This window comes from Oreochromis aureus, linkage group 9 (genome assembly GCF_013358895.1).
Source record: "Oreochromis aureus strain Israel breed Guangdong linkage group 9, ZZ_aureus, whole genome shotgun sequence".
In the NCBI taxonomy this organism is placed as follows: domain Eukaryota; kingdom Metazoa; phylum Chordata; class Actinopteri; order Cichliformes; family Cichlidae; genus Oreochromis; species Oreochromis aureus.
In genome coordinates this window covers 16,898,936-16,926,883 of record NC_052950.1, presented here as the reverse complement: position 1 = coordinate 16,926,883, position 27,948 = coordinate 16,898,936, and the positions used below count along the sequence as shown (strand labels likewise).

General features: G+C 40.6%; 2 protein-coding genes across 3 annotated transcripts; one reads left to right on the top strand and one right to left on the bottom strand.

The window, feature by feature from the left end:
• On the bottom strand, positions 1-27,730 carry trpa1b (transient receptor potential cation channel, subfamily A, member 1b). The gene is made up of 29 exons (XM_031750112.2): positions 27,610-27,730; positions 26,337-26,466; positions 25,978-26,103; positions 25,386-25,548; positions 25,043-25,218; positions 23,759-23,866; positions 23,493-23,601; positions 22,888-23,033; positions 22,030-22,166; positions 20,474-20,522; positions 10,470-10,569; positions 10,271-10,371; positions 8,901-9,076; positions 6,711-6,875; positions 6,432-6,546; positions 6,062-6,228; positions 5,558-5,648; positions 5,350-5,409; positions 5,165-5,257; positions 3,782-3,852; positions 3,499-3,655; positions 3,255-3,344; positions 2,852-3,021; positions 2,642-2,771; positions 1,994-2,176; positions 1,734-1,802; positions 1,411-1,512; positions 1,182-1,300; positions 1-861 (listed from the first exon to the last, which is right to left on the bottom strand). The coding sequence occupies exons 3-29, from the start codon at positions 26,071-26,073 to the stop codon at positions 648-650; spliced, it is 3,357 nt and encodes a 1,118-aa protein (XP_031605972.1). The 5' UTR covers positions 26,074-26,103; positions 26,337-26,466; positions 27,610-27,730; the 3' UTR covers positions 1-647.
• Positions 17,878-19,565, top strand: LOC120441696. Of its 2 annotated transcripts, none has more exons than XM_039616998.1 (2): positions 17,878-18,810; positions 19,442-19,565. In XM_039616998.1, the coding sequence occupies exons 1-2, from the start codon at positions 18,262-18,264 to the stop codon at positions 19,514-19,516; spliced, it is 624 nt and encodes a 207-aa protein (XP_039472932.1). In that variant the 5' UTR covers positions 17,878-18,261; the 3' UTR covers positions 19,517-19,565. The 2 variants fall into 2 exon arrangements, 1 of the variants encoding a protein (XP_039472932.1); XR_005614203.1 differs by lacking the exon at positions 17,878-18,810 and adding an exon at positions 18,868-19,346.
• Positions 27,731-27,948: the final 218 nt, after the last annotated feature.

Sequence of the window (27,948 nt, the reverse complement as noted above, 5' to 3'; positions counted from 1 at the left end):
GTTTATTTCTGTACCATTTTACAAGAGCAGATGTCACAAAGTGCATCATAATAATGACAAAAACAAGCCAAAGAAGATGGCGCAACAGCACACATTTCAGATGGACGATACATAGATGCAAGCACACTGTTATTGTAGCTACAAATTCTATGTTTATTATCAATCTAATGAAAAACTAGGTTTAAATTAGGTTTGATGAACCATCTCATCTATAGAGTAAAAGAACAGGAGTTGGACTTCAAGCCACTTTACAAAAACAGCAACTGCATGCGTAATAGAAATATGCCAGTACTGCTTGCACACTATGAAGTCATTTATCAGTAGCTCACTGGTATAACTTAAAAGTAGCCTACAGCACAAGAAATGTTACTTTTTTATCCAACAATGAAGGATTTTGCAATAATACCATTAATATTCTCGTTTTAAGTATTTAATGTCTCTAGAACCACATATAAGTTAGGACAAGTCTATTAACAACAATAAAATTAACTGTTACTACTGTTACAACATGTAAATAGTGAACGCCGCTGTTAAATTGGAATATAAGTGATTACATTTATACCTATTTAATATCTTTTTATGCCATATAGATATAGTCTTTTCAGACGATTCACTTAGTTTAGTTGTCACTTTGTGTTGTTTCATCTTCATTTTCGCCTGGCCTCGATGGCCTTCATCAGTGGGACCCACCGAGATGTAGTCTCTCTACTTGGTTTAGCCTGGCCTAAAGCGGGCCACGTGCTCCCTCTGACATTCATGGGGCCGTCATATTCGTCAGCCTCAGAGGCGATCTCCATTTTCTGGATGATGAGCTTTACGAGGCAGTGCTGCTTCTCCAGCAGGCACGACATCTCTTTCATTCTGCGGGGGGAAAAGAAAAACAAAGACAAAACAATCAATTCATGTCACTTAGTGACAGACTTCATTCACTCTTGCCTAGATTTATAATGAGACTGCTGGAAGGTCAGACTCCTGGGTGACTTGATGTGCTTACTATAGGAAGAGATACAGAGTGGGATCTGTAGGGGTCGCTCATGCATCAAAAACTACTTTTCAACTCCTTAATTCCCACTTTAGCTTTCAGCATGCACAGTCTAGATCATTGTACCTGTAATAATCATCCATAACCTCATGACATGATTTTAGAAACATGAAAACTGACTTTCATGTGCATGCCTTACCTGGTCTTCTGCTTTTTGAGCTCATTCTCGATCAAAGTGCATGCCTTTGATTTGGCTTGCAGATGATTCCAGACTTCATTGGTTTCCTCTTCACCATAGAAAAATTTCTTCAGAAAGTGCTGCAATCAAAAGTCTGAAGGTTTAATAAAGGAGGAACACTTCGCTGCTATAAGTTGTAGACATAAATCATCATGTTGCACATCAACTGTTTCTTCTTTTTTTAGCTTACCCTGGAACACCTGTGATTGGGATAGATGGTAATGGAGTTTTTGTCAACTCGTTTCATAAACCAATAAGGGAGCTTATCTTCCAGAGCGGTGTGGAGATCAATCTGGGGTCAGAAGGGCTGGTATTTAGTAAGGGGTTCAATTTTGGGCGAGGAATATATCATTGATATCATATATATCATCTTGTTATGTGTCAGTGTTCCATGCATTTGGTTAAAATGGCTCGAGAGCAAAACACCACAACATCAAAAAAAGAACAAGGCAAATTTTAAAAAAATCCAAAGTACTTTTTATGTTAAAAAATATAACCTGGTTTAATACAAACCTGCATGGCTATCCGTTTCAGCGCAGCATTTCTTTGAACTTCAGCAATGTCTCCAACTGCTAAACCAATCTACAACACAATCAAAGACAAAAAATCTTTGGTAGGACCTTTGAAAATACAAAGCTTATGACAAGAGCATGATTAGAACGAAATTGCTTTTAAAGCACTAGAACAGAAATTCTTATACTAACATACAAGCCAAATGTATAGCCACATAAACTACTTTAAGATGCAGCTGGGCACTATCAGGGTGTGCTTACCATCAGGTTCACGAGCAGGATTGGCATGAACAGAACAAAGACCACAAAAATGAAGTATGTCAGGATACCAAAAGGTAGTCGATGATTCAGATACTCATCCAGGAAGTTGTTCTGGTAGTTCAGTTCCCCGACCATCATCACAAAGGTTTGTATCACAGAGAGCGGCACGCTGTTAAACTCCCTCTAATGATACAAAAAGACCAGCAAAGTGTGTGACTGCATGTTAGTAACAATCAGTCTAACAGTTTATTATAACAGATATCCAGACATCCAGATGGCCTAGGTTTAAATCATTTCTGTACACAACTTGGACACTAAAGAATTGTTCTATGCCCACAAGTGTTTTGTGCAGGTCTAAATTTTGACCAACAGTGAAGTTTTAAAGTTAGGTGACTTTAGCAGCCATGTCAATAAAATATGCAGTGGTGCATGAACACAGCTTTCTGGTGACTTTCTAAGGTGTGTGTGATGTTACAACAAAGGGTGAAGGGAATGTTCTTACAAAAATGATTAATTATTAAAAAGGTCTGCGTGTTACTGAAGGAATCCTCTGGAGATCATTGACATACATGCAAAATTTTGAAAATCTGACGATAGCCTTTCTGCAGGAATTGTATGGTTATATGCATCACTGCGTTCTTTTAATACCTGATTGAGCATCAGGGCATGGAAGGCCAAACTGAAAGCCAACATCAGGTAGAAGAACAGCAATACAATACGGACCAGCGTCTTCATAATCTCCCCGAACATCACAACATAGATGCCAACTCCCTCAAACCTGAGGAAACAGGAGAATAAACAGGTTGGTAACCTCAACTTTATGAGAAAGTGGAGGATTTAAGTCAGAGTGAATAGTACCTCTGGAGATAAAGGAGAAATCCAACCCAGGAATTTAAAACTGCTATGGCCCCCGCTTGCCAGTGTAAAGAACCCTCTGCATTGATCATGAGGGGGACGACGAACAGTATGGAGAAGATGGCTGAAATCCAGTCGCTCTGGTTGGAATAATCCGTGATGTATTTCCAGCGCTTTGAAGCAACGAGATGAATAAAATCAGTTTTTTTTCAAATTTAACAGCTAAGCTTAAGCATGGAGGTGACATTCTGACTTTTTGCTATTCAGTAGGAGCTGTAAATCTAAATCTGGGGGCACGCATTCATCACACTTGATTGCCTGTGTGTCCACACAGACCCGGTGCTGCACAGATTTATGGACACATGTTTTATGTGAGGTAATGACACTTCCATAAGAGGACCAGTACCTGCTGTGATATCTGCACCACTTCCTTTCCTATCGAGTAGATATTCATAACCAAGACCATCACCATGCAGAAGGACAAGGACACAGGTTGCTGTGAAACAAATGTTGAGACGTACTTTGAATGGCGAGGCACATTCGTAAAGATGCATTTTATCTAGTAATGAACGACAGATCATTTGTTTTCAATCATAATTTTCTCATAATGCTGTCAGAGTCATTATTACTCATCACCACGGCCATAGTACCTCTGTGAAAGATATGGGAACCATGATGATATCGTGCTCGCCCATGTCACTAGTGTTCACAGAGGGTCTCAGAGTCACTATAAGGTGAGTTAAGGGCAGCAAGCCCAACAGATAGAGAAACATGTTGAGCACGTGAGCTATGCTCCCATAAGCAACCCTGTGGACAAAACAGAGGACACCATGGACCAACGTTCAAGGTAAAACGTTAACTGGACCTGAACAAGGGTGAATAAATCTGTAAAAATAAATGTGGGTCATGGGTCAAGTCCCCCTGAATACTCACCACTTCATTGCCAGATACTTTTTGCAGACGGGATGGTTGAGGAGCTCGATGCGGTTGTACTGCACCATTGCCTGCAGGAGGTGTCACAGAAAAATAACCCACGGTCAGTAGCACATTTTGCACAAGCAGTGGTGCTCATTGCAGAACCAAAGGGAAATAGTCCAGCTCCACCGCTCTGTTGTTTGGGTTTAAGGCGGAGACATTGAGAAACTTGACTCTTGACCCTGACTGTTCTTTATTGACAGCAAGTTATTGACGGCCTAACAAACGATGACATCAGCAGGAGTAAACAGGTGCAGTATTTTTTTTAAAACATTTACTGAAAGATGTTGTAATTTTCCAAATAGTGCAAAGCTATCAAGAAAAGAAGGGGTGGCTGCTGTGCAGAGGACTAGAGGAAAGATTGCACAATGTATCTTCGCCTCAGTGATTTGGCACAGGCTGTTATTAGGTCTCTGTAGACTTGGCCACTCACCAAATTTGTGAACATTTGCATGCAGATTAAACCCCGTTTGAACTACCCTCTGCTGGCAATTTAGGTAGCACAACGAGCTGAAATTGATGCAGATGTAACACTGTAATAATATGTCCAACCTTCATGGAGGTGGCAATTTTCTGTTTCCTGGTGAAAATGTTTTGCAGAGGTGAACTGTTTTTTGGCCATTTTAGAGGCTACAGCTAGTCTTTCTCTTGACCTGTTCTCTTGTAACATACTCAAAAGCTTTTAGTTTACAATATTTATATCGATAAGGGTGGGCTGAATGTCTGTAACGGTGAAACCATGTAAACAACACATGGAGGTTGTAGCAAGAACAGAGGAGAAGCCTGACTTCACAGCTTATTACTTATTACTTGTTGTGCTCAAAGAGGCAAGGAAGAGAGACCAAGCATCCAAGCATCCTCGACAGATTTTCATTTTATGTTTGCCAACAACCAATCAGACAAGTTTGATTCCTGATGAGTGCTAAGGGCAGAGTGCTGGTGGTGGCATCACAGCAGGGATGCTTGGATGTTCTTTTGTGATTTCTCAAGGCAGGAAGGGAGTGAAAAAAGGCACAATGAAGCCAAATGTCGTTATAAAAGTGTCATCTTCACTAAACTATGTAGAGAAAGTAAAAACATTTCTGAATAGGCCACACACTGCGGCTATGTAGTTGTCACTGTCACTTTCTAATAATTAATAGAGGAAGTGTCATCACTGCCCCTGAGGAGGGACAGGCCAATCCTGATCGCATGAGTTATCAAGGCAAGCGGTGAAGTCTACAGAGCCTCATTAGATGCTGATGCATGACAGAAATAGAGCTTGAGTGCTTGTGAATCACGTGGAAGTACAACATTTGGATTCTGAAGCTGTTAAAAGAGTAAAAAAAAAGGTTTGCTTACGTTGAGAGCGGCCAGTGGCTGAACCTTATTCCCATTGAAAGTCTGCTTGTTCACTTCAATCGGAGCTTGGAGCCATTTGAAGTCATATTCAATCTAGGCCACAAAAAGAGTTGTTTAATCTTTTTCCCGATCAGTGTTTCAAACAATATGTTTAATGTGTGTTTTTGATTGTGCAGTTTGATTACGTGGTAATCAGGGCTGTTGTGGTCATCATCGGATTCCCTCACGCAGCGGTCCAAAAGATGCTGTCGACAGAAGCGGCACAGTGACGAGGAATTAAATCTTTGGTAAGTAACAACAGATCACACAACACAAAAATGCTGAAAGATGTGAGTTATGATATGGATTTTATTTTATTTTAGTATTTATTTATTTATTTTGCCAGCAGCAAACCTTGTAAGTTTCAGGCAGAAACTCAATCATGTCTAGTATGGGGCATCGCTGACTACTTTCGGGATTGAACAGACTTACAGCTTCAGCACACCTGCAAGAAAAAATAATAAGATTACAGACACGACTATAACCAGTGGATTGTAGAGTCACTTTAATATTTCTCAGTGGCGCATTGCAGGCAGCTGCAAATAGCAATTCACACTACTGCCCACATTTTATTGTGTGGCATGGCATGACTCCTAATAGTGATTGATGATTGTGAGTTTGTCACTTGAGGATTAAATGCTCCCTTATAGGTTGAGTAATCTATCCTACCTCTTTCACTAATTAGATTGGACTATCTGAAAAAAATCATTGTCACAAACCCACTAATCAGTAGCTGACATTTGGGAGATTCATAGTTTTTACAGTTCCAAGAAAGAGCTAAATATTGCACGGATAAAATGAAAAAATTGTATAAGCTTTTTGTTCTTTAATATGCTTGTTTTTGTATTGACAAAATACCTTTCACTGTCAATTACAGCATTGACCACGTCTTTTCTCCCATTTTGCAAAGCCTCGTGGAGGAATGAAGTGTGGTTCTTGTTTAAGATGATCTCCGCCCCCCTGGCCAGCAACAGCCTGACCGCAGCCACGTGTCCACCTCTCGCTGCGATGTGGAGTGCCGAGTTCTGTCAGTACAACAGAACACACCTTCTCAGATTCATTACAGTATGGGTCGGATGACTTATTCAGAGCGAATGGCAATTATTTGTGTTTTAACGTTTAAGCTGGAAAAATAACCCTAGTATAAAAATCGTCAGGACAAATGAATTAGTTCAAGAATAAATATCACAGATCACAGTGAACTTTTTGGAGAAACAGGAAGCAATACCCCATCCTCATCTGTTTTATCCAGCAGCTTGAGATTGGCTGACAGTAGGATATCCATGGTTTGTGTGTATCCTTCAGAAGCAGCGTGGTGCAGACAAGTCCAGCCCTTGTAATCACTGTCAACAAGACATGGACGAGTTGTTTACTTTCTCTCCAGGTTAGTATACTGCAAAATACGATCACTCAAACCATCATGTTCCTTTAATGTTTTCGAGCAGTGTACTTTTTATGCTTGCACATGTACATGTTTTCTGTGCACACAACGTGTGTTTGGCTTTACCTGTGGAAGAGAGCTCCTTTGCGCAGCAACAGTTGCACCACTTTTGTGTGTCCCTCTTTTGAGGCCAAATGGAGTGGAGTCAGGCCACGCTCATCGCCTTCATTTAGCAGACGAGAGTCAGTAATGGACTCTAATAATCGGTGACATGTATTGATGCGGCCATACCTTTAAAAAAAAGTAGAATCACTGTATTGTGGAGAAACGGTAGAGCTCCATACCTCTAGACAATTTTATTATAAGACACCCATGGCAACTGTTGCAGGTTTGAATCTGTAGGCTGTAGGCTAGGTAGCAATAAAGACTTAAAGTGCTAGGAGCTGTAAGAAGAACAAAGTAGAAGTGACATATTTAGTTGGGAGATTATGTTTTGTTGTCTCTGAACCTTTTAAGCAGGTTAGCAGTATTGTCTGTACAGTAGAGAATGAGGCTTCTGTAAGAGTTAAGGTATGATATCATAGCATGGCCTTCATCTGCCCTCTAGTTCTAATGAAATGGGTGTACATGATAGAAAAATCTATAATAATAATGTTGAAAATCCACCCATTACACACTGTGAGTAACATTTTGTTCACATGTGCCTCACTAATTGAATTCTGTTCCTGTGACAGCTCCTTTGGGTCACTGCATATTATTTCAGGTATGTTACATGAATTAATCTTCAAAAAGCTTTTAGGTGCATGAATATATTGAGGTTTTATACAGCTGAACAGTAAGGAATGATGTTTTATTATTCTTCTGTCCATTTGATTGACTACAAATCAAATGGGCATACAGTACAGTGCCAACAAGAATTTTCATCCTTCCAGGTTTTTTTAGTTTTTTGCTTATTTTTAGTTCCAGCTCATGAGACAAATTTAAATGTTAGAGAATGATAACTCGAATAAATACAAAATGCATTTTTTAAATGATGATTTCAATTATTAGGGGGGAAAAAAGTTATCCAAACCAAACTGGCCCTGTGTGAAAAAGTAATTGTCCTAACAACACACAGGACTGATTATTGCCAGAACTACTGAATCAAAAAATTACTTAAAGAGAGCCTGTCTGACAAAGTGATCTCAAAAAGCAACACATCATGCTACGATCCAAGGAAACTCAAGAACAGACAAGAAACAAAGTCACTGACTTCTTCAGTTTGGAAAGGAATCCAAAGCCAATCAAATGGAGAAAACCTGGAACACTGGGTAACCTTCCCAGGAGTGCCTAGCCTAATAGAATTACTCCAAGGGTGCACTGATTACTCATCCAGGAGGTCACAGAAGAATCCAAAACAACAACTAAAGAACTGCAGATCTCACTTGCCTCAGTTAGGGTCAGAGTTCATGATTCAACAATAAGAAAAAAATTGGGCAAAAGGTTTCAAAGGTGAAAACCACTGCTGACCAAAAAGAACACAAACGTTTGTCTCGCAGTTGCCAAAAAACATCTTGGCGATCCCCCAGACTTTTGGGAAATATTCCGGGACTGACGAGACAGAAGCTGAACTTTTTGGAAAGTTTTTGTCCCATATGTAAAACGAACACTGCACTTCATAAAAAGAACATCATACCCACAGTTAAACGAGGCGGTGGTAGTGTCCAATGCTACTGAATTAAAAAAGGTCTGTAAAAATGAGTGGTCCAAAATTCCTCCACAGTGATGTGAAAGACAGTTCTTGCATTTCTTGCACATCCAGTTATTAGGTTTACAGGAAAATTACTTCTTCACAGCACAGGTTTGGATACCTTTTTTCTTTCCCTTAATAAAAAAATCATCATTTAAAAACTACATTTTGTATTTACTCAAATGATCTTTGTCTAGTATTAAAATTTGCTTGATGACCTGAAACATGTAAGCGTGACAAATATGCAAAACACTAAGAAAGCAGGAAAGAGGCAAATACTTGTTTATGCATGCATGGACGGATGGATGGATAGCTACCTATGAAATTCTGTGTGGATGTAACAGCTACTTATAGTGTGTTACAATAACACTGGAGTTACACTGGCACACAGCACTAGGTGATATTACAGCTAAAAATTATACTTGAAATTAACAAACAGAAACGATTTGTATGCAACACATCATCCATCATACAGTGGTCAATATCACCTGATTAATTTCAACAGCCATCATTTTGCATTTGTTTGAACAAATCCGTTTCCAAAGTTTATGTAACTGAGTGAAAATCTATGCTATGTTAAGTCTTACTGAGCAGCAAAGTGCAGGGCAGACTTCTTGTCCTTGGACTTGCATGCGAGGCCAAGTTGCCCCGAGAGGCCCAGCATGTTCTTCACTGAGTCGTGGATTCCCAGTCTGCAGGCGTAGTGGAGTGGGGTGCAGCCCTCGTTATCCTCACAGCTTAAAAGTGCCTTCACACTGTTGAGCTAAAATCCAATGCATTATGAACACATTTTCTTCATTCTTATTGTACAATGCACAGGAAATCTATACTCACCGACCACTGAGGTACACCTGTTTAACTGCTTATTATTCAATATATCTATTCAGCCAATCACATAGCAACAACTCAGTACATTCAGTCATGTAGACATGACCAAGGTAACCTTCTGAAGTTCAAACTAAGCATCAGAAATTGGGAAGAAATGTGATTTAAGCGATTTTGAATGTGTTTTTTGGTGCCAGACGGGCTGGTTTGAGTGTTTCAGAGACAGATGAACTACTGGGATTTTCCCCGCACGAGCATCTCTAGGTTTTACAGAGAAGAGAGAAAATATCTGGTGAGTGACAGTACTCTGAGAGAAAATGCCATGTTGATGGCAGAGGTCAGAGGAAAATGGCTAGACTGCTTTGAGATGATAGGAAGGTGACGATAACTCAAATAATCATTTGTTACAAGTGAGGTATGTTTGTGTTGAGCCTTCAAGCAGGTGAGCAGCAGCAGAGGACCACATCGGGTCCCACTCCTGTCAGCTAAGCACAGGAAACTGAGGATATAATTTACACAGGCTCACCAAAAATTGGACAAGAGAAGAGTGAAAAAACATCTACTGAATATCAGTTTCTTCTGCAGTATTTAGATGGTAGAGTCGAGAATTTGTGAGAGGAAAGGGAGCAGATCTGCAGCAACTGTGTGATGCTGTCATGTCAATATGGACCCAAATCTCTGACGAATGTTTCCAGCACCTTGTTGAATCTAGAAACTGTACCTAACAAAGTGGCCAACAAGTGCATCCTAAGCTATGCAAAAAATTGAAATGCTATATTTTATGCACATGACAAAATTGACAGTTATCCATACTCGAAAAGAAACTACACAGACAAAAATTATATCAAAATTATTGTGGTCTGCTATTCTCACACTGTCTGTCTTTGTGTATCATTTTGAAAGCTGTAACTGTGATGTAGCTTCAGGAAAAGTTCACAGTGTTTAAAGGACTATTTGGCTTTAGTGAGAGTGTAATGAACTTCCATCAGCTGGCTTTGAAAGCACGCAACTATTGAAGGCTCCAGGCAAGCTGATCAAGGACAGTGCAGTAATTAGATTCCAGCCACTTAATGACATTTTTGTTTAAGCAGCATTCAGTGCATTTAATAAGCTACCAACTGATTGGCAGTACCTGCAGTACTTCTTCCGGCAGGTTTTTCAGCCCCTTTGGCTGCAGAATGGCCAGGTGAAGAAAGTTACAGCCACATTTGTCTCTCACGTTAACGTTTGCTCCTAAAAACACATTAACATTTGCATAAGTGTTTACAACCTGTATTATCAGGCAAATTATATGAGCACTACTGGTGGAGAAGTCATTTACTTTAGCTCACCTTTTGACAGCAGCAGAGCCACAGTTTTCCATGCTCCACAGCTCGTAGCCAGCAGCAAAGGAGAGTTTCCCTTGCAGTCGGTGCTGTTAATGTCTGCACCCTGAAGATAGAATGCATTACAGCTTTAAAGTTACCTCTTTAATTTTAGCACACAAATGAAAAGCATTATGTGCACATTAGCAATGAATACACGTCCACAGGATTCTCAGTTTTAAGAGGATCAGCGAACGCATTTAAAAGCCCTTTTAAACAAATTTCATTAACTTAGCTTGACCAAATCAGACCAATAGGTGATATTTTGTAATGACAGCAGAAGAAGTAAACAGTGGGGAAACAATTTGATCCCATGCTGAATTTTAAGTTAACTAAATTACAAAGAAATGAACAGTCTCTATTTTTGATGGTAGTCTCATTTTAATGGAGAGAGGCAGACTATCAACCAAAACTCAAGAACAAACACGTAACATAAAAGATATAAATTGAATTGAATCTCACTGAGTGAAATAACATTGGCTGTGTGCCACCCATCTGGCACAAAAACAACAATAAATCAATCCAGCAATCCAACAATTACGGATACTCCTGAATACGTTATGTATATAGAGCACAACTGTCCACAGAATCACTTTCTTCCATTTCAGCTTCTCCACCAACATAGACAAGACCAAACAGCTGCCAAAGGACATCAGGGACAAGATTGTAGACCTGCACAAGGCTGAATGTTCCACAAAACCATCAGTGAGAACTCATGCAATTATTCAGAAAAGGGAGAAATGTAAAATAACCATCAATCACCCTTGGTCTGCATGCAAGATCTTGCCTCATGGGTTGAGGATGATCATGGGAAAAGTGTTGGATCAGGGAGCTGGGACCACAGATACCAAAACATCAACGGTAACACACTACACTGTACGTGCAAGGTCCCCCTGCTCGAGAAGCTACATGAATGGCCTCGTCTTAAGTTTTCTTGTGATTGAAAGTGGTGTTGTCAGATGAAAACAAATTCGAACTCTATGCCATCAACTATAAACGCCATGTTTGGAGGAGGAGAAATGCTGAGTATGACCCAAACAACATCACAGTCAAGCACGGAGGTGGAAGCATTATGCTTTGGTTTTTCTGCTAAGGGTACAGGACGATTTAACTGCATTGAGGGGCTAATGGACCGGGCCATGAACCTCCGTCCCTCAGCCAGAACACTAAAGATGGATCGATGATGGGTCATTGACCAATCAAACAAACGACCAAGCAACAAAGGAGTGGCTTAAGAAGAATAAGGCCATGGAGAGTTTCTATAAAGAGGAGTGGGCCAAAATGCCTCCTGAGATGTGTGCAAACCTGGCAGCCAGTCTTACCACTATAGTTGTTGTAAATGCTGTTAAAATGTTCTGTGTAGATTTCATGATGTAGATGACTGATTTATAATAAGTTACATAATTTCATGAATATATATATATAGTTTGTGTTAAAATGTCTTTATTTGAAATGTACATGTGTAAAGTGTAAAAGCTAGTGTCTCGTGAGAATACCCCTTAACGAGAGTACACGAGACTTTTCATGGACTGCGAGGGAGCAGATGTCTCTCATGAAGCGATTTTAAGCTAAAGGTTTACTAAAAGAAAGGTAACGCAAAGACTTAAGGACCTCTTTTCAGGACAAGCAGCCAACGAGGTATTTGTCATTTGAGAAATGTTTTTATTTGTGTTTGGACTTAATATGTGTACTGTAAAGTTGCTAATTGGTTTGTACTGTTTACTCGTGACCAGTTCTCACGGCGTAAAGGCGTAATGGCGTATCGGCGTACTGGTGATGGTGAAGCTGAGGAGAGAAAGCTCAAGTAATAAACGCCCGTTTCAAAGAACCGACCTGTGTCTGTGTTGTCGTGAAGAGAGCTACAGTGAGAACTCGCCTGCTCAACACGGGTAGGAGAGGACAGGATCGCCGCGGATGACGAAACGACGCGGATCCGATGCATCACGTCAGATAAGCAGTGCATAACGCATATCGGCACAGCGTTAACAAGCAACGGTGGTTAGACTGAGTTAAAGCGCTACTTTTCACGTCTAAAATCAGGAGAAGCTCTACCACAAAAGTGAAGTTAAGGTGGTGTGAGAAGTGGTTAAATGTGGAAATTGCAACTAAGGGACTCATCTGTTATTCTTGCTTGCTTAATGTAGAGATTAATCCAATGTGTTTGCATTTATAGTTGTTGTACATCACAAGGTTTAAAGAACAAACAAGTAAATATTTAACAAGCTCACAGGTTAAGAGTAATTTTGAGTTTTTACAAAATTTGCTGAGTTTTAAAGGGCACCTTCTGTGAATTTTAAAGGGATACTATACTAATGTGAAAAATTGAAAACCTTTAGTAATGTAAATAAGGATTTAAGGTATTTCTAAGTATATTTACACATTGTTACTGAGGGTTTACTCATATATTTGTGACATAAGCAGAGAGACCTGCCATAAGGATGCTGAACAATCCGCTCAAGCTGAAGCTACTGGCACTGAATCTGCAACAGAACTAGAGGGGCCTCGAAGAAGTGAGAGGGCGCGTACCCTAACAGAAAGGGGGAGAGCATACCAAGATGAGAGACTGAAGCACATTCAACGCAAATACAAAATCATCTATGAGAAGTGGAGGTGTCATGCACGAATAGGCAAAGAGTTATTAAGTGGTGATTCTTCTAAGGATGAGTTAACTGAGCTTATTGAGAACATCAAAAGCACCTGTTCTGATGTAAAGGTAGTTTATGAGGAGCTGCGTCAAGTGCAAACCCCTGAACCAGACCTGCGGCGCAGGGTTGATACATGCATGTCATTCTCAGAATTTATTATTCAAAGAGCAGAGAGACAGCTTAAAGGTCATGAAGCAGATAAAGATGAAGAGTCTTGGCCTGATGTTGGATCTGTTCTAGGCTCAACAGGTTCTGTTTCTAGACCACTGTCTCGTCAATCAGGATGTAGTTCTACCCACTCTAGCAGCCACTCTGTCAAAAGAATAGAGGCTGTAGCTGAAGCTGCTGCAACTCAGGAAGTCTTGGCAGTGTTGGAGGAGCAAGAAAAGGAAGAAACAGAACTTCAAATGTTAGAGGCTGAGAACCTAGCCAGACAGCAAGCAATCCAAGATAAACGTAGAAAACTTGCACGCCTAGAAGAAGTAAAGAAGCTGAATGCTGCTAGAGCTCGAGTGAGGGTCTATGATGAAGCTGAAGAAAACATAGAAGCAACTGATTTGTTGTATGGTAGTGAAGTACTGCCAGAGCTTAGAGTCACTGACTCCACAGTACTTCCAGTCACAACCCATTCTCTCAATGCATCAAGTCCCCCATTCATTCCTCAATCCCTAGCAGTCACAAGTCAAGCTCCTTGTCCACAACAGCTACCTCAGTCTCCTCCAGCCTCAGTGTTGAGGCCTCAAGAGCAGAATAGCTTAGATCTGGTCAATGTACTAGTAGAAGCTATGAGTGCAAATCGGCTCCCAACACCAGAGCCTGCGGTGTTTACAGGAGATCCCTTGAAGTTCAAAGACTGGCAACTGTCCTTTGAAACATTGATAGAAAGGAAGAACATCCCAAAGAATGAAAAACTGTATTACCTAAGAAAGTACTTAGGTGGCACAGCAAAGAAGGCCGTGGAAGGATTTCTTCTACTGGGCACAGAAGCAGCATATGACTCAGCCTGGAAGCTTTTAGAGAAACGTTTCGGAGACCCATTCCTAATTGGGAAGTCACTCAGAGACAAGCTGCATGCATGGCCAAAGATAGGATCTAAGGATGCTTGCGAGCTAAGAGAATTTGCAGACTTTCTCAAGAGCTGTGAGGCTGCCATGTCTCATGTCAAGATGCTGGAGGTCTTGAATGACTGCGTTGAGAGTCAGAGGATTCTGCTGAAATTGCCAGATTGGTTGGTTTCCAGCTGGAATCGCAAAGTGATGGAAGTCAGACAAGTGAAAGCTGAGTACCCACCATTCAAGGTGTTTGTTGACTTCCTATCAAAGGAAGCAGATCTTGCTTGTGATCCAATTTCTTCAATACAAGCACTTAAGAGTGTTGAAAGCGAGAAACCAAGGCATCCACGAAGCCAAATAGTTCAAGCAAAGACTCTGACCACAAGTACAACACAGAGCAGTATTACATCATGTGTTTTCTGCAAAAGGACAGGACACATCCTAGACAAATGCCAAGTTTCACAGAAAAGACAGTTCAGGATCGTGTTAAGTTTGTACACAGAGAAGCTTTGCTTTGGATGTTTGAAGACCGGTCATCACTCAAGAAAATGTGATAACAAAAGCACGTGTGAGAAATGCCAAAAGAGACACCCGACATGTTTGCATGACGATAAGTTCAAGGAACGTCAAAGGCCAATCCACCTAAATGGAGGTGAAATTTCAAAGGACAAGGCAGACACCACAGAAAGGACTGCAACAGCCACTTCCAACAGAGTTATACAAGAGGGTCTAAGCACACAAACATCTTCTATCTTGCCAGTCTGGGTGTCATCTATTAAGCAGCCAGATCAAGAACTGCTAGTTTATGCACTTTTAGACACACAGAGCGATACCACCTTCATACTAGATGAAGTAGCTCAAGGCCTGAACACAAACAGAGAATGTCAGTCTGCGACTGTCCACAATGTCTGCCAAGTCGACAGTTATTCCATGTCAGAAACTGACAGGTCTACAAGTGAGAGGATACAACTCAGAGAAAAGGATCCCACTACCACCTGTTTTCACAAGAGAGTTTATCCCAGTAAACAGGCTGCACATTCCAACCTCTGAAACAGCTCTAAAATGGCCACATCTAGAGCAACTGTCAGAAACAATTCCACCACAGTTGGATTGAAGTAGGCCTTCTTATAGGCTACAACTGTCAACGGGCCCTCCTCCCAAGAGAGATCCTGTCTGGTGACGAAAATCATCCATACGCACAGCGGACTGATCTGGGCTGGAGCATTGTTGGTTGCTCACATTCAACAAGCGATGACAGCGATCCAATAGGATTCAGTCATAGAATCATAGTACGACAAGTGACACCGACTGTGCATCCATCAGTTCAGCTAAAGAAGGAAGTGCACTGCGTGCAGGACTCAAGTCAAAGAGATCAACCCACTTGACATAATTAAGACTCTTGAATCAGATTTCACAGATCACTCAGCAGATGATAATCCAGTTTCTCAGGAGGACCTCCTCTTTCTGTCTAAAGTGAAAGCTGGAATAAGACAGAAGGAAGATGGCCACTATGAACTTCCGCTTCCTTTCAAGACAGACAAACCTAATCTTCCAGACAATAAACAGTGTGCAGTTCACAGGCTCAGCTCATTAGAGCGTCGACTGAGGAGAAATGAACAATATTACATGGACTATGTCAACTTCATGAATGAAATCATAAGTAGAAGAGATGCTGAGAAGGTGCCACAGTCTGAATTAGACAACCAGCCAGCATGGTACATACCACACCACGGTGTCTACCATCCCCACAAGCCGGGAAGATCCGTGTGGTTTTCGATTGTTCGACACGCTACCAAGAAACCTCTCTAAATGACCATCTCTTGACAGGTCCAGACCTGACTAACACATTAGTTGGTGTGTTGTGTCGATTTAGAAAGGGTCCGATAGCCATAATGTGTGACATCGAAAAAATGTTTCACCAGTTCCACGTTGCAAGGGAACATCAAGATTATCTCAGGTTCCTCTGGTGGGATGGAGGTGATTTGGATTCTGAACCCTCGGTGTACAGGATGAAGGTACACCTCTTTGGGGCAGCTTCATCCCCGGTTGCTCCAACTTTGGACTGAAATACCTAGCTTCACAAGGCCAAGGCAAGTTCAGCAAAGAAGCCATCAAGTTCATCCAAAGAAGCTTCTATGTGGATGATGGCCTGACAAGTGTAAGGTCGACTGCTGAAGCCATACGCCTGGTAAAGGAATCAAGAGCTCTGTGCAAAACAGGAAATCTCTGACTACATAAGTTTGTATCCAACGATGAGGGTGTGATTGCAACAATTCCACCACAAGAATGTGCTCAGACCAAAGATCTAAACATGGCTCTAGGAGAACTTCATATCGAGCGAGCACTTGGAGTTCAGTGGTGTGTTGAGGCGGATGAATTTCAGTTCAGGGTGGTGGTAAAGAAAACCCACTGACAAGGAGAGGGGTTCTCTCAACTGTTGCCTCAGTCTATGATCCGCTAGGTTTCGTGGCTCCATTCCTACTTGTCGGCAAACAGATTCTTCAAAGCGCTGTGTAGAGACAAGGTAAGCTGGGACGAACCTCTCCCGAGCACATCCAGCCACAATGGGAGTCACGGCTCAAAGATCTGCCTCATTTGGCAGCTCTAAGGATTCAAGAAGCTACCTTCCATCAAACTTTGGTGAAGTCTCACTATATGAGCTTCACAACTTTTCTGATGCAAGCTTCAAAGGGTATGGTGCATGCTCATACCTTAGAGCGGTGAGTGAAACAGGACAAATAAGTTGTTCACTTGTCTTGGGGAAAGCAAGAGTAGCCCCTACCAAACTAACAACCATCCCAAGGCTTGAGTTATCATCAGCTGTGACCTCAGTCCGCATTGGTGATATCATCAGAGGCGAGCTGGAGATTGAAAATGTGCAAGAGTATTACTGGACTGACTCAAAGGTGGTCCTTGGCTATGTGAACAATGATGCTAAAGGTTCCAAACATTCGTGGCCAACCGCATCCAGCGAATAAGATCTAGCACAAAACCTGAACAATGGCGATATGTCAACTCTGAAGACAACCCAGCTGATGGAGCCTCAAGAGGATTGACTGCAGTTCAAATTAAAGAATCTAACTGGCTGAAAGGACCCAACTTCCTTTGGCAGCAAAATCTCCCACATGAAGTGGGAATGGTGGGAGAAGTTGAGGCTACTGATCCTGAACTCGGAGAGTACATGTTCATGCAGTTAAAGCAAGAGAACAGAATCCAATGGTAAACCGTTTAACTAAATTTTCTGACTGGTCCAGAGTGGTGAGAGCAATTGCCAGGCTCAAGAGATTTGTCAGAGAGTTTAAGGGATTTCAGTCGAGAACTAATGAGTCAACTAATCTTGAAGAACGAAAGAAGCAGAGATCTTCATCATCAAACTCATTACAAGAAGACGCGTTTGCTGAAGACATAAAGAAAATAAGAGGCAAGAAGGAACACACTTTGAGCAGGCACAACAGGCTACGCCAGCTGAATGCTTTCCTGGGACGAAACCAATGTTCTCAGGGTGGGAGGACGGCTGTCTCAGTCAGCCTTACACCATGATGTAAAGCATCCTGCGATACTTCCAAAAAAAATCTCACGCGCGTCAGCTCTGCTGGTCAAACATCATCATGAGCGCATACACCATCAAGGAAGGGCATGACCATGAATGAGTTGCGCATAAACGGAATATGGGTCCTAGGATGTGGAAGTGTGGTCTCCTCACACATTTACAAGTGTGTAAAATGTAGACGATACAGAAGAACAACTGAGGTTCAACAAATGGCAAATCTACCAGAAGAGAGAATTGAGAAATCTCCCCCCTTTACTTATTGTGGGCTTGATTGTTTTGGCCCCTTTATTGTGAAGGAAGGAAGGAGAGAGTTGAAACGACACGGATTGTTATTCACCTGCCTATGTTCTAGAGCAGTTCACATAGAAACCCTTGACGATTTGACAACAGACGCATTCATAAATGCACTTCGATCATTCATAGCTATTTGAGGACCCGTGCGCCAGCTAAGATGTGATAGAGGGACAAACTTTGTTGGTGCTAGAAAGGAGCTTTCTGAGTTGCTTGAAGGAATGGATCAAGACCGTACAAGGGCGCTTGGTTGTGAATTTGTGCTGAATGTCCCATCAGCTAGTCATATGGGAGGAGTTTGGGAGCGCCAGATTCGAACAATCCGAAGCATCCTGATAACTATGCTTGACAAGTCTGCCAGCAGACTTGACACCACAACTCTAAGAACGTTTCTGTATGAAACAATGGCCATAATCAACAGCAGGCCACTAAGTGTCGAGCATCTTCACGATCCTACTGGTCCTGAACCCCTCACTCCTAACCACATTCTAACCATGAAATCATCTGTAATTCTGCCACCTCCTGGACAGTTCTGCAAAGAAGACCTCTATCTGCACAAAAGGTGGAGAAGAGTGCAGTTTTTGGCCAATGAATTTTGGCAACGATGGAAACGAGAATACCTGCTAAACCTCCAACAACGACAGAAATGGCAGAAGACGTCACGAAACTTGCAAGCAGATGACATTGTAATATTAAAGGATGACAGTGCACCAAGAAACCGGTGGAAGCTTGCAAGGGTTGTGGAAGCCCTGCCCAGCACAGATGGCAAGGTCGAAAGCTAAAGCTTCTTCTCAGTGACACTACCTTTGATAAGGAAAACCAATCACTAAATCAGTTTACCTTGAGAGGCCTGTTCACAAAGTAGTTACATTACTTGAGGCCACCTAAAACACACGTAAAGCTAAATGACCTACACTTAAATGTACACTCACACATCACTTCCTTATAATTTTCATTGAGGAAAATCTCTCCTTTTAAGTCAATGAGTGATTTTGGTGGGAGTGTAAATGCTGTTAAAATGTTCTGTGTAGATTTCATGATGTAGATGACTGATTTATAATAAGTTACATAATTTCATGAATATATATATATAGTTTGTGTTAAAATGTCTTTATTTGAAATGTACATGTGTAAAGTGTAAAAGCTAGTGTCTCGTGAGAATACCCCTTAACGAGAGTACACGAGACTTTTCATGGACTGCGAGGGAGCAGATGTCTCTCATGAAGCGATTTTAAGCTAAAGGTTTACTAAAAGAAAGGTAACGCAAAGACTTAAGGACCTCTTTTCAGGACAAGCAGCCAACGAGGTATTTGTCATTTGAGAAATGTTTTTATTTGTGTTTGGACTTAATATGTGTACTGTAAAGTTGCTAATTGGTTTGTACTGTTTACTCGTGACCAGTTCTCACGGCGTAAAGGCGTAATGGCGTATCGGCGTACTGGTGATGGTGAAGCTGAGGAGAGAAAGCTCAAGTAATAAACGCCCGTTTCAAAGAACCGACCTGTGTCTGTGTTGTCGTGAAGAGAGCTACAGTTGTCAACAGTGGTTTCTCTACCAAGTACTATGTCATGTTTTGTTTGGCGATCAATGCTGTGCTTTGGATTTCTGGCTGATACTCTCTCTCTATTAGAATGAAACTACCATAAAAATTAGACATGGTTCATTTCTTTGGAAGTAAGCAAACTTACAAATTGAGCAGGGCATCAAATAATTATTTCCTCCGCTCTATAGTTAGGGTAAACATGAAAACCTGCTTTTGCACACCTCTATCTGAGATTTTCACAAACATATGCACATGTGCCATGCGCGAGAAAAACGTTTTTAGATGGGGAACTAAAATAGTACCTAAACGAAATAAACATTTCACGAACCACACATCTTTGTGTTAAGATTTGATGTTCTGCTGGCACCTGCAAGGTGAAATCACCCCGTGCAGACCACCGTTTTATAGTTTGTGAGATAAACACACTAAGGTTCATCTACTGCTTGCCGCATCTAAACGAGTAGACTTGAAATAAACTTGGACTACTCTTCCTACCTAGCAACACCGTTCTATAAGAACCATCTGAGTGCAACAGATGGTGACAGGTGGTCCACAAGCAATCGGCAGCACCTGTAATATTTACTCAGGAGTGTATTTAAAATAGCAAATATTGTTTAATTGTAGCAATAAGAACAAACATAGTCGAGTGGAAGATTTTACTAATTGAAATCCGACATGCAGTGAATAGAGATTCACATCAGAGATTCACAGTTTATTTGCCTTTTAGATTTCAGCATATGTGGGGGCACTGCTGTTTTTATAATGTTTGTGCCGGTTTGATGCACCAAAGGATAAAAAATCAATTGGAAAATATCTGATAATAAAACCGGACATGTCATGTGTATAACAGCTGCGTGGCGTTTGTGTGTATTCATGTGTGTCTTATTTACCAGAGAAATTAGGTACTCCGCCAGCTCCGTGTGATCAAATATTGTCGCCCTGGAAAAGTAAACACAGTTGTTGTAAACCAGCCGTTCCGCGCATTACTTTGTGAGTCAAGGTCTTACTCATGCTGTCAGATAAGCAGTGAGGATGATTTAGTTCTCATTCGGCAACATAATAGCCAGATTTCCCTTTATGGTCACACTTTTATCTTCAGGGTTCTACGGCTTCCCTTTGTTGACACACTTTAATGACTAAGTGTTTGTGTTCTCCATTAAAAAAGAGACTTATGTGGATGATTTCCCCACAACTAAATGATGGACTGAAGTATACTTGATCATCCAGATACCAGACAACATATTTCTATTGTGCTTAAAAGGCCTTTTGTGGTATTATTTCACTGCACATCACAGCAATGGCGTCCAAATAAGAATGAAAACACAGAGGGAGGACCTTTGTCCTTTGTTCTTCTACTGTCAGTGCCAACACAAATAGCTTTTAGATAAAATCTATGTGGATGGGAAGCAAATCTTTATTATGTAATTATATCATTATCACTTTCCTCAGGCTTGTCGTTTTGTTTGCCAAGCATAAGGAGTTTATATCTAATTATCTTGTTTGCAGATGTGTTTTACTGTTGATATGATGCAGATAAAGTGATCTTTATACAGCATGAGCAAGCAAATGAGTAGCAATTGCAATATTGCATATCTACACAACTTCATTGGTATCGCAACAAAGATCATTTTAATTAAAACATGTCCACCAATAAAATTATGAACTACAATTATGAAATGGTGGAAACTTGCCCTTTTGTGCTCTTGGTCACTGACTGTTCAGCACAAGGAACAGAATATATATACTCTTGTCTATGGAGATTAATTTAAAATTGGATGCTGAGATACAGTTAATAAGATGTTGTTGTTTGTTTTTTCCATTTTGGAGTCTCAGCAACTCTCTGCTCTCTCACGGGTCAGCATGGTCAGGATGCTTTGCATTTTGTCAACAGTGAAATTTGCATTTCAAAAAGGCACCAATTTTAAATTCTACAGAAAAGCAATTTGCAAAGAAGTTGCTGTCACAGTCTACTGGCCGAGCGCCTTTGGTTTCTCCCCCTCACTTATGACCAAAACCATGATAGAGAAGCTTATATGCTCCAGGTTTATAAATAAACAAGCCTATAAACCACTGAGTGTGGTTATGATGCCCATCTTTGACGCACAGTTTGTGATGGCTACTATCAGCCTGCAGAGCCTACATAACCACATGCAGCTGCATTAAGTTTTATCAACACACTCAAAAAATATTTATGCCCCAAATGCCGACTTTAAATAATCTGAATCGATTTAAATGTTCTATGTAATTTTGTTACATAAATACAATGTAAAACATTAGACTTAAAGAATCTGGTCAAATGATCAGTATTGATTTAGTTTATACTGAGTATATTCTCCTTAATGATTAATTATTTGATTAAATAAACTGGGTTTTTTTTTGTTTTTTTGATGATCCGTGCATTAATTTCCATCTAATTTCCAGAAATGAACGACAAGGAGAGACCCACCTGTGTAGAGGGGTCTGACATGCACCATCAGTGAGATTGATGATATCTTCAACTCGCTCAACAGAAGACAGCATCAGTTTGATGACCTCAAGAGCACCCTGGGTGCAGGCCAAATGAAGCGGCGTAGACTTGTCGTTCTAGAGTCCGACAAACAAGGATACATTACAAGTGATGAATGCGGAATATGATGCACATTTACAAGTTCATCAAACACAGTTATGTCTGCTGCATACAGAAACCCTGTGGAGATTTTTATAAACCTGCAGCGATGCAAACAGGCACAAACAAAAAGATATGAATAAGTATGCTCATGCGTGATTCACACAAAGAAATCCTGCAAGTTTCCTCTGTGTAACATTAGCAAAGTAAGTCCCAGACTTCTTGGCTGAACACTGGGGACTGTAACACAAGCCTTTAATGAGATAACCAGGACTGGCAGGAGGAGGCCAGTGATCACTCCACTCAGCTTCACAGTGTAAGTGGATGTAATTTGTATCAATTTGGCCAACCGAAGCTATTACTGTACTCGCTACTGCTGATGTAGCTCTGGCCACTAGCCCAGGGCAAGACATAACGATCACTCCCAGATGGGTGTGATAAGACTGACGGGCTCTAACAGTACAAAGAAGGCGACCCTCTGGTGACAACATGTTTTACAAGTGTTGGAATCCAGGTTTTTTAAAAAAGCAATGCAAATCTGGCAGAGTATGGGTGGAGCAAAATGTGTAATCTGGCTATGGCATTCTGAGTAGTAGGTAAAAACAGTGGTGAAAATCAAATGAATGTATGCCCAGTCTTTTTGAGACGGTTTATGAAAAGGCCATGTAGTCATTTACATCTTGTTATCTTTTATAATACCTGTTGCTGGTCAACTTTGGCTCCAGTAGCAATGCAGAGGCGGATGGTCTCGATATTCCCACCACGTACAGCCAGATGCAGGGGGCTGCTCTTGGTCTTGTCTAAATAGTTGATGTGGCACACAGCCGAGTGGCCTAACTCCTCTCCTGTCAGGAGAGAATTCAATAAATTGGTTTTATATCTTGAGCGAGTGCAGTGAAATGCAGTGAAAAGGTCCGTAATGGCAGTTTCTTATGACCATGTCTGTCTTTGACTTTTAGTGGCTTCCTTGTTTTGTTTTTAGCAGGCAGATGTAATGAGTAATGTGTATATTTAATATGGGCTGTGAAAAAAAAAAAAAAAAAAAGACAGCACGCAAATGTCCTAAATATTTTAAGCTCTTACTAAACTTTGTCCAAAAGCACCAAAGTTACCAAACAGACCTCCCACTGTGGATAAACATACTATCATTTGTGATGTCTAGCCTATACAAAATACCCCAAGTGCTTATCTGGGGGGAAAAAAGTAATCTACCAGCTTAATGTGCTGCTCGGCCTTGTAAAAAAACATTTTCATTGCTGTCAGCACTTTGAGTTTTTGATGATAGCATTTTTCTTTCATCATACCAGCCTTGAGAATCACTTCCATGGCTTTCTTCGCACCTGCGAAGGCAGCAGCGTGCATGGCGAAATGGCCAAGCTTGTTCTGTTGGCAAAGCTTTGCTCCATGCTTTAACTTTGATGGATATATGAATGGATGAGAAGGCAAAACAAAGAGAGATGGTCTTTTGTCAGAAGCAAAGCTGCAGCAGGAGGAAGCTACATGATGAGTTCACAGTTATCTTTTGCAGTAAGGTGTAGGTACGCAGTACAACGTGGAGCCTCGTACATACCAATATGCTAAGAGCCTCACAGTTATTAAGGGAACAAGCCAGCATCAGTGGGGTGTTTCCAAGGTCTCCCTTTAGATTGCAGTCTGTACTGCTGTAGGACAACAGCACCTTCATGAAAGAGATATAAAAACAGTAAGTTTAATCTTGTCCGTACTATCCCCAACTTTCTTGCCTACATACATACACCTGTGTCGTTCATTTTAAACAATACGTGCGATGTTTCAGTTTTTTGAAAGTCAAATGTCGTGGTGAGGAGATGACAAGATCTTTTGAATGGCCTGTTTAGTCAGGTTTGTCAGCTTTCAGTTGATTTCATACAGAGGAAAGCAATCCTTTCACTCACTTTATTTTTATCTTCCAAATAATGAATAGAGTAGAAAATCTGGGACTCCATCAGATACACCTCACATGTCATTTGTTGAGTTAAAATGCAGCAGGCATGTGATCTGGGTAACACTCTGTAATACGAGGCGCGACTAAGGGCCTAATCCCCCTGTAGTTAAATGTAATGTATATTTATTCACATAAAAATATTTAAAGGTAGCTACACTAGAACGAGAAGGCAAGTCTGGTTTTTAATGGAATCAAATAAATAATTATACAGTAAGTTTAGTTAAATACATTGAAGTAGTTTAAAAGTACATTTAAGCACTGCATAGGTAATTTTAAGTACTACATAATCTCTTAATTTAGCAGAAAATAAACAATATTTCAAAATCTTACGGGCTGCATTATGGAGTGACTTACCCCCTTGACTTATTTTAAGCTGGTAACTAATTTTAAGTACAGCATAAGTTAAAAAGGGCAATTGAATAATAGAAAATCTATCAAGCACATAAACGTAATAAAGATTAAATAAAGACATAAAAAGGCAAGATTTAGCCAGTCCATAATGCCCCAAAAAGTACAGTACATACGATGTAAGGTGGGAAAATATTGTTTGTTTTTTGGCAAAATTACCGGCTAAACTTTTAAATTTGTTTATGCAGTAATTAAAATTATCACACTACTTAAATTTACTTTAATTCCTGTAAAAAACAACAAAAAAATCCTTTTTTTTACCATTTATTGTAGTTTACCTACCTTTAACTATTTGCATCTAAATATAATAACATACACAGAAATTTCATTTAATCACAGGGGATTCACACCTTTAGTTGAGTGCTGTATAATAAAGTGCTAGCATGCTCTGCATTGACCTTGTTAACCACAGGAATTCAAGAGGAAAACACAGTTCCTGTCCTTTAAATTATTACATCAACTGTGCAGTATCAGCCTTCTCACCCCCACCAGGTTGCTGTGTCCATGGCTGACAGCCAAGTGCAGGGGGGACAGGAGGGCAGTGTTGAGGATGTTGGGGTTAGCCCCCAGGTCCAAAAGAGCCTTGCAGCTCTCTACCTTGTTCCTCTCCACTGCCCAGTGAAGGGGCACATTGCCCTGCTCATCACAGCTGTTCAGGTCTAAAAGACGATACAAGAGTATGCAGAAAGGTTTATATGAGTATGTATCAGATATAATATGCAAAAATAATGTCCCTCTTCCATACAGTAACTTTAAAAAGGGAATTACGCCCAGTCACAAAACATGTTGCGTCGCGTCTTGTGATCGATGACATAGGTGCGCTTACCTTGTGCATCTGTGACAGTGGAGATGAATTGAATGAGGGTGATGTGGCCCCCTGCGGCAGCGTGATGAAGGGGACTGGCTCCACATTCATCTTTTTCACTGAGGACCTCTGGGCTCTTCTTCACTAGGTTCTCCAGGAGAGCTAGGTCACCCTTCTCAGCCAACTAGATGATATTATATAAAGTAATATAGCACAAAGAAGAGAAGCAGAATAGATGTGTTGATTTTTCTGCTTTCCAGTTTGTTCAAAATGTGTTTTACCAAAGAACACACTGTGCTAGAAGGCATTTAAAACTATTCCTGGGTGCCTTCTGATATAATCACTGGAGTATGATATAACGGCCATTTGTTAGTTTTGTATAAAAACAGACTTTACAATCCAATTCATTGAAAACTCATGTAATATTATTATTATGTAATACTAGAACTGTTTAGGCTTCCTTAACCTCCTCCTTAAGGATAGACTGGGCTGGGATTAATCCGAGTTACATAAACCCTCTCATATTGTGAAGACTTGTGGCAGAAATAAGTAAGTTTTTGAAAACGTTTTTTACAGACATGCATATTTTTTTCAGTAAGTTTTTTCCTCTCACCTCAAATATATTTCGAGACGCCAGGCCCTGATCATCATCCTCTATCACATATGTATAACAACTGTTTTGCCGTGCCACATCCCTGCTGAAGTTCATCACTTAGCTGAGACTCTGTGGACATGAGCCCTAATAAAAACAAAGAAAGCAGTGACACATGTGTCCAAACTGATGCACATGACAGCAGCAGATTGAAAACACAGATAGAACGATGCCATACTTTCAATCAAGCCACAGATGAGCAAGCCTACTTAGCAAACTGGAAGAACTTAGAGCTTAATGTGAGAGACAGCGCAAATAAAACCTTAAGGCACAGGCTTCTAATGTTTAGAGGGGACATGGGCACAGGACATTGTCTTTACCCAGAAGGGCATTCACATCCGTCGAGTCTTTGTGGTGGGGGTTGAAGCCCTGCACTGGAAGAAAGCAATTATGTCCTCCGCAGCTGCAGGTCAGCTTGTTTGAGCCAGTCCCAGGTGTCCTTGTGTGGTCCTGGGTGAGTGAGATTGAGATAGACCTTGTAATTTTATTGCCTTCAGTCCCATCGAAAGGCCAAACAATAAATGGCATTTTTTGTCTGGTGAGCAAATTACTATTGAGAATCTTCACTGCAAATCTCCTTGACCTACTGAAAGTAGCGCGTTATTTGCCGTACGCTGATGTTGTTCCTCGGGTCAGAACAGCAGCTACGTTTTACTGTTTGATTTGCACATTTTCTTGGTGTTTTATACACACTGACTAATGCTCAGTCAGTAACAACCTAATCCAAACATTTAAGCACTAAAAGATAAAGACAGCAGTTCAAATATCAGGTGAAGCCAAACAACAGCAAGTCAAAAATGATCACTGAGTTAATTTTATAGGGTATGAAGCAGATGCATATGCATTCATTTAATTTAATTTACAGCTTTTAGTTAACTGCCTTAAATTTGGTACAGTAATAATGCCCTTAGTATGCTATTGATATATCATTAGAGCAATAGAATAATAAAGAAACACTTAAATCGCGTAGGCCTGTGATGGACTGGCCTCTTGCCCTTTGGCTGCTGGGATAGCTTCAACCCGGACTAATGGGTGGATGAAAGGATGAGTGTCTGAGATGCTGTACTTAAGAAACACTTAGCATATGTATGCATATTTAATAATATTTAGTTATATGGTCTTCTATATGTTACTTGCATTAGTTTTTTTATTATTCAAAAATTTTAAAAAGTATAATTACCAAATACATTTCAAATTCCAAAGCGCAAGCATATATACATAACGGTAAAGGTTTAGTTTAAATTCTTTGCATATATAAAAGTACTGTAAGTGCAACTGTTTCTGGAAAACATGTCGCACCACCTGTGATGATTTTTAACAACATGGGTGTAATTTGTGTTTAACTAAAGCACTAAAGCGACATCGCATGCACTTGATCAATGAAAGATACTACTATCATACTAAATTTCTAGTCTCTTTGTTAAAATGAAGGCTAATGAAGACTTTTTATTCTGGGGGTTGTAAAGTAATGCTCTAAACATCCAACACTTGGATTTGCATTTATTGGCAGATTTGCAGTTTGCATTATGAGTCATGATCACCCATCAATATTTCAGCACTATCTGCACTGATCTGAATACTTGAGTCCATTACCTCTACCATACAAGTCATTGATATTTCATGTCTTGTGGTCTGTGGTCCTGATGAAACATCATATTACAGTCCAAGACGGTGTCACCTCATTTCCTTCTAATCTGGCGAATTAGATAACGACCCCACTGCATGTCCTCCTCCCTGTCATTACCAGGTAACTGCGGTAAATAAGTGTCATCGGTTTCTCTAATTGATTTGCTTATTTAGTTTGCAGATGGTTTCCAGGAAGTGCACTAATGGGCACTGGTAAACACGTTTTCCAAACAATCCGGAAACAAGCAGGAGATATATTTAATTTTAACAATGAGATCCTTGCATGAGTGCACATTGTTCACATTT